General features: G+C 42.5%; 2 protein-coding genes across 3 annotated transcripts in view; one reads left to right on the forward strand and one right to left on the reverse strand.

Annotated features, from left to right (window-relative positions):
- Nucleotides 1–2,482: 2,482 nt before the first annotated feature.
- Nucleotides 2,483–4,391, reverse strand: sat1b (spermidine/spermine N1-acetyltransferase 1b). The gene is made up of 6 exons (XM_062520617.1): nucleotides 4,147–4,391; nucleotides 3,644–3,695; nucleotides 3,476–3,559; nucleotides 3,259–3,360; nucleotides 3,090–3,130; nucleotides 2,483–2,978 (listed from the first exon to the last, which is right to left on the reverse strand). Exons 1-6 carry the CDS (start codon nucleotides 4,210–4,212, stop codon nucleotides 2,808–2,810), a joined length of 516 nt encoding a protein of 171 aa, XP_062376601.1. The 5' UTR covers nucleotides 4,213–4,391; the 3' UTR covers nucleotides 2,483–2,807.
- Nucleotides 4,392–4,573: 182 nt separating this feature from the next.
- The window catches only part of acot9.1 (acyl-CoA thioesterase 9, tandem duplicate 1), a 9,072-nt gene continuing 6,982 nt past the window's right edge, over nucleotides 4,574–6,663 (forward strand). The window contains exons 1-4 of one of the 2 annotated variants that reach the window (XM_062520614.1): nucleotides 4,574–5,345; nucleotides 5,669–5,763; nucleotides 5,948–5,974; nucleotides 6,544–6,589. In XM_062520614.1, the coding sequence (XP_062376598.1) occupies nucleotides 5,332–5,345; nucleotides 5,669–5,763; nucleotides 5,948–5,974; nucleotides 6,544–6,589 (182 nt within the window). In that variant the 5' untranslated portion in view covers nucleotides 4,574–5,331. The remainder of the gene's footprint in view (nucleotides 5,346–5,668; nucleotides 5,764–5,947; nucleotides 5,975–6,543; nucleotides 6,590–6,663) is intronic. The other variant, XM_062520615.1, reaches the window with a different exon arrangement.

A 6,663-nucleotide genomic window follows, 5' to 3' on the forward strand; every position in this document is an offset into this window, starting at 1 on the left:
TAACCGGCATAATTAAATGAGCTGTTCTGTTTCTGTAATATAGGGAGAACTTCAGTTAGGCTGATAGTTTAGCAAGCAACTGATAAGCCATCTCCTTGTTATTGTGGAGCACATTTGTTGGTGCCACATTGCCATTTCTAATTGTTTCAGGAGCATCTGCGTTAAACACATGAATAGCTGCTGTTGAGTCTTTTTTGGGGGGGAAGCACCTGCAAAATAATGTCCATAAGAGATACAAACTTTATTACTTTAATATAGCCTAAATTACTTTATTACTTCAATATACTTTATGTTTTCCATATCATTTGCTTATACCTCTGGGCTTCAGTGATGGAGGCCTGAAGTGGGTTTTATTGGTCTCACTTTGTGTGTCAGTTTTAACGTTTATTTCGCCCCTGGGGTGAAGGCCTGCCCCAGAGGCACCAACTGTGGCGCTCAAGTGCTAATCACTCCAAAACACATTTTCATCAAACTTTCCTGACACACCTATTTCCTTGCTAGCCGCATGGTTTCAGGGATATTTTGTGAGTAATTTTAGGTTGTATAACCCAAAACAAGGCCATAAAGAATACTACAGTACAACAGCAGACAGACGACCCCTGAACTCTTTCACAAAGCAGACACAGCCAAGCACCTCTCTGTGCTTCTAGCCTTCATTATCTCCCATAAGTCAGACATACAGGGTTATTACGAGTGATCCTTACAGGGTTATTACGAGTGATCCTTACAGGGTTATTATGAGTGCTCCTTACAGGGTTATTATGAGTGCTCCTTACAGGCCCTTATTAATGGCGAGTGTAGTCTTCTGTTAGTCACATGCAGGGTTATTGTGAGTGCTCCTTACAGGGTTATTATGAGTAATCCTTACAGGGTAGGCATGCGTTGGTTTTAATGGAGTGTGTACCCTTCTGTTAGTCATATTCAATTGTGCAATTGTGGTCTACTTTCATGATCTAATATCACTGTAGCTTGAACTTTTTATATTTTCCCTACATTTCACCCGAAAGCCAGATATCTCTAACTTTTTGTGAGTGCTGCGCATCACCATCATATCAATAAGGAGCCCTGAGAAATAATTCTGACCACCACAAGCACAACACCATCACTGAAGCTTATGTAACTTTATTATCTCTCACCTTTAATAGGGTTATCATATCAACAAAACACTTGTGAATAGCCCTGTGACATGATGGGGTCTCTGGCTGATAGAAGGACCTGAGTAATCTATAACCCTAGATGCAGATCCCAAACCAACAATGTTGATGTTGTGATGTTGAGGACATGCTTTCATACTGAACAGGTGCACATGAGCACAACTCATCTTAATATTACCTAAACTACAATTGGCTTGTGGTAACCTATTACTAGAACGTTCTCAGGGTAATCAAACCACATTTTACGGCCATGCCATAAAACAGACAAAGTTCAAAACACCAATTTCTAAACAGGTTGAGGAGCAATGCCCTATATTCCTTCTGTTATCCATGGTACTTGAGAGGGGATCTGTATCCGAATGCCTGGGTAAATGCATACAGTAAATACCCTTATATGGGCTCAGATGAGCACACTGAGGGCACATGAAATATGAAAGTTAAAACGCGAGCTCCATCTCACTTCTCTAACACAGGAAGTCTCTTGGGTGTCGCTCGTCCTCAGCTAAACCTCTGAAGCGTGCGGTGTGCGCTGACACTGTCACTTGCAGATCCTTTAAATTCAGGAAGTTGAAGTACTGAAAGCATGACTGCAGCTGAAGTCACACATTACAGTGTGCGCACCCTAGTACACATTACACAGCACAGGCTGGCCCAAAAACACACACTCTCTACAAACCATCGTGTTGTACACACTGCACAGCACAGCCCAAGAACACACACTCTCTACAAACCATCGTGTTGTACACACTGCACAGCACAGCCCAAGAACACACACTCTCTACAAACCATCGTGTTGTACACACTGCACAGGCTGGCCCAAAAACACACACTCTCTACAAACCATCGTGTTGTACACACTGCACAGCACAGCCCAAAAACACACACTCTATACAACCCATCGTGTTGTGACTCTGTGCCCCCAATTGTCACTTGCAGATCCTTTAATTTCAGGAAGTTGAAGTACACGGAGAGCTTGACTGCAGTTTAACAGTCACACAGTCATGTTCTCAAAAACACAGCCCAAGCTGGCCCAAAGACACAGACTCTCTACACACCGTTGTTTTGGGACTCCAAACAGGTCGTCCACAATTCTGACATATATTGTTCTAGTTTTCTCTACAGGGTGTTGTGTGGGGTTCAGGGATCAGCACTTGATTCCTTCACTCTGTGTTTGTTTTTATGGGAGTGATTATGCAATAGAGCGGTCCTTCTCATGTCAGACTGGATGCCCAGCCTCTATAGAGTGACCTCTCACAAGCTCAGGGTCAGGGAGTGCATGGCGACCTACTTCACTGCTGCAGATCTTTAAGATGAAAACAAAACTCAGACCAGTTTTAGGCTTTTTTTATTCGCAACCTAATGATCATATTTCTAGTACAATGCACTATATGAAAACTCCCTTCCTAGAGCACATCGGTAGGTATGTTGTGTGATAAAGTATCTAAGGAGAATTTAAAATATCTTAAAAGCAACTATAAAATTAATTCCTATTCTATGGCAAATAAAAGCACGACAGAGGATGGTTACTGAATCTAGGCATGACCTGATCCAGATTTCATCGCAAAAGCAGGACAATGAAAAATAATAATAATCACAACAATAAATCCAACAACAGTTCTCTTGCGTTCAGGACCGGCCACATGCGGGGCCAGCTCACTCTTCTGCGGTCATCTTGAGGAGGTGCTTCTTGTCGATCTTGAACAGACGCCAGCCCTCCTCCAGAGACAGGTCGGACGCCCCGCGGCGCTTGTAGAACTCGATGGACGGCTTGTTGGACTCCGCCACGATGAAATGCATGCTGCTGCAGCGCGTCTTCACAGCAGTCTGGAGGGCGGAAGAGTGCCAGTGAGTGAGGGAGGAGTGAGTGATACTGATGTGGTGTATGCCATGATATGAAAAGGTCTGATAAGAGGGAACTGTTACAGGAGAACTTACATGACTGAGATGCTTCAGGATTTGAGACCCAATTCCAAATCCTATAGATAAGCACAGTGTGTCAGTATCTGACATTGTAGAATAGAATACTCCCTGGTGTGTAGAATACTCTCTGGTGTGTGTAGGCTAGCTAAATATTGGAGTATTAGGTCACAGAAAGGTCACCCACCCCTGTAGTCTTCCATCACAAAGAAGTCCTCCAGATAGAGCAATTTTCCAATCCAAGGATCATAAGTGAAGTAGTACATGGCAAACCCAATCACTGCATGATCTGGTAGAAAAGCAGATGGTAGTGAACATAAAACACAAAAAGAAAATGGTAATTGACATGCTAAAAGACCATCACTTGGGTTGACAGAGACACAAAAAACAGCAGTCCATCTTACTCTCCCTCTTCTGTTGTTCTCCTGCCACTTCCGCTACGATACAGTGATAGAATGGGTGATCTCCGAATCCGTCCTCCAGCAAATCTGAAAGATTTCGTCGTTTATTATATGAATTCAAGAAGTGCAAGTGGATTAGGCCATATTATTTTACCTAATATAAAAACTCACCTTTCTCTGTCAAAATTACTTTCTCCTCCATCTCCTCGTATTTAGCAAGTTCCTTAATTTAAACAAAAGCATGATTAAGGTCTCTGTCTACATAACATGAAATCACCAATGAACTTAAGTGAGCCCAACGACTTTTTTTCCTCTTTCAAGTTTTAAACGCATGCGCAGAAGCACAGACAGAAAAGATTAGAAATGTAAACAAGAGCCGGTGAACTGTGATACCATCTAGTAACCGAAGGGCTCGTGAGTTGGATACTTTAATTGCAACGTAGAAATGGTAGCCTACGCACAAATGTTACAAACATGTTTCTAGCCTAGGTAATAGCAAGTTGGAGTGGTCATCCAATTTACACGTCACCCACACTTCAGTGCCTAACGTTAATGCAAAACAGCTGATCCAGTCATCAGTTGACAGTCAGCTCAATATTCAATATTATCAAATTAACCAAAAGGAAACAGAACAACAGTAGTGAGTTGCACACAGACAATAGGAGTTCTCCTACCTTTATGAGTCGTAATATGTCTGGTACATCATTTGGTTGGGCCTTCCGCAAATTAAAATTTGCCATTTTCTTCTTTTGCTCTTTTTCCCTTTTCTGACAAGTCCTCTGTATGTGAACCGAAGCAGGAGGAGTTTCTTCATCCGCTTCTCAGGAGTTTACCCTTAGCAGTCAGTCCGGGATCCTGACCCTCCTGAAGGGAGAATGCATGCAGTATTGATGCTGTCCGACTCAGCTGTGCTAAGCTGTCTTTGTTTCTTTCTTCTTTTTATAGCGGCACGGGGGTTGGAAAAGTTCGTGACAATTCTCAAATTTCAGGCCAATGGTAACGCACGCTGTGCTGTGACGTCGTTGCGCACACTGTTATTGTAAACCATGAGGAAGAGCAAACATTTGCTTGGCTTCAGTTGGACATCGGAAAGGTGTTGTTGATGATACTCAAAAAATGTACAATAAAGATTTGCGTCCTAGTAGGCTACTATACTTATCTGGGCATACACAGGTCTGATTGCATATTTGATCTATGCATGCACTTGCTGCAGTGCGCTTTCTTGGCTGGTTGGACAATTATTAAAAGTTTGTTACATTATTGTAGCCATACTGGCTATCATACGGAGCCTTTGAAGTCCCATACCATACATTACGCGCATGAGGCCGACTCCATTTGATAATTAAATTCCGTGTTGCATAAGTTTCCACACCTGTATATCTTAATCAATATTTAGGCCTACGTGATGGAAACGAAAGAGGACGAAAAAGCGATGAGGAACATTTTTAAAAAGAGGAATATGTACGAGACATTAGGCGATTAGACTAGAAAGACGTGTCTTTTGTGAAAGCGCTCCAGCTGTCGGTGTTCGACCAAATGCACAAGAAAAGTAGTCTGCAATCTTTTTGGCCACACGGGTGCGCTGATGTATCACACAATGCAGAGCCGTATACGTTGATTTAGGAAAATATTTGCGCTTCTATTCGACACAATGTGGGTTCGGACGTCACGTCATCGACGCAGTAGCCAAGTCTCAAATCAGTTTCCACTAGGAAGTATCTACATTTCAACATACCCTTTCATCCAACTCCGTCCGCCCGTCCAGTGTAGGAATACTGGATTGCTCAAATATTTAATGCCGTGAACCTATTTTATCAAATCAATAATCAGTCTCAAAACGACACACTTACGCCGCAGATATGTTAGCATCAAGGTAAGTGCCTACAGATCTAATTGTGAGCTTAGCCTAAATAAATGAGTGAGTCGCCAAGATGGGTGGGCCCGCAAGTTTGGGTTGTTGGACAATTTGAACTCATATTAGAGGGATAAAACTTGGCTCGCTGTGACTAATCTAACACAATAAGCTAGACTGTTTTGTAGTCCTGCAGTTACAGTCTCGATCTAGAAGTGCGTGACTGGCTGCTTAGTCAGACCCGCATTACAGTTCTATGTGGCGTGGCTGACCACTTCTTCTCTGGCGTGCTCAGCTGTCATTTGGGGTCGTCGACTCGACTCATGTTTCTGTTTCTTCCACAGACTAGTTGCCTTGAGGTCAGCCTCGTCGCTGTCAAGCAGGGCGTTCTGCATCAGTGCAACATGTCATCAAGGAAAGGCCCCTGACGTAAATGAGGGTACGGGAATTTCATATTGGAGAAAGCAGGCAAATGCATCCTAGAAAGTAGTTGGCATTTTCCAATCTAATGATTTAACTTGGATTTAAACAGCACAAACCAATTACACCTAACATTGTAACATATTCGACCTTTACCATACTAAGAAGGGTTTAATTAAAACATCAATTTTGTTTCTCAACAGGAAATAGAGATTTGCTTGTGTCCAATGGTGTGTTGGTAAAATAAAATCTCTGATCCTCTTCTAATCGTTATATGTGCATGGTTCTTCCTCGTGATGGCACTCTCGTGCAGTCTTTCTAACACTCACTGTTCCTCCGTTAAACCACCACACGCTCGGGAGAAGTGGGAGATGCCTTTCCTCTAGGATCTCTTTTAAACTTGCACCCATTCTCTAGTATTGCGTAACCTTGCTTTCTGTGTCTTGTGGCTCTAGATATTGGCCTACCTGTGAGAGCCACAGCTTCCACTACTCTTAGCAGGCTGTTATTTGACTTCAGGTGTCTCTCGCTACCTAATTTCTTGTTCCCCTCTGCTGTATGATGGTATTGGTGCATTGTGGTTTATGTCTAGTAGTCTACTTTTGTTTTTATCGTGCTTGTTTTTGAGGCACACTGTTAATCAAGCTGTTTTCTTTAGAAGCTTCTATCTCCGAGACCACGTGGAATGCTTTTCCCCCTTATCCTTTTCACGTTGGCTATATTTTCCTTCTCTTTGAATATGCAATCATTCTAATGAGTCTGGCTGATTGTAATATTTATTGTTTGTCTACATTTGCAGTCAGAAACAGACTTAGGGAAATTGTGGGAGCATCCACCAACTGGAGGTAAGCTATCAGTCCTGCCAGTCTTATTCTACATGGTGATATAGGTCTCATCATTATTCTATATATTGGATCTT

The sequence above is a fragment of the Sardina pilchardus genome, chromosome 19 (genome assembly GCF_963854185.1).
Source record: "Sardina pilchardus chromosome 19, fSarPil1.1, whole genome shotgun sequence".
Classification (NCBI taxonomy): Eukaryota; Metazoa; Chordata; class Actinopteri; order Clupeiformes; family Clupeidae; genus Sardina; species Sardina pilchardus.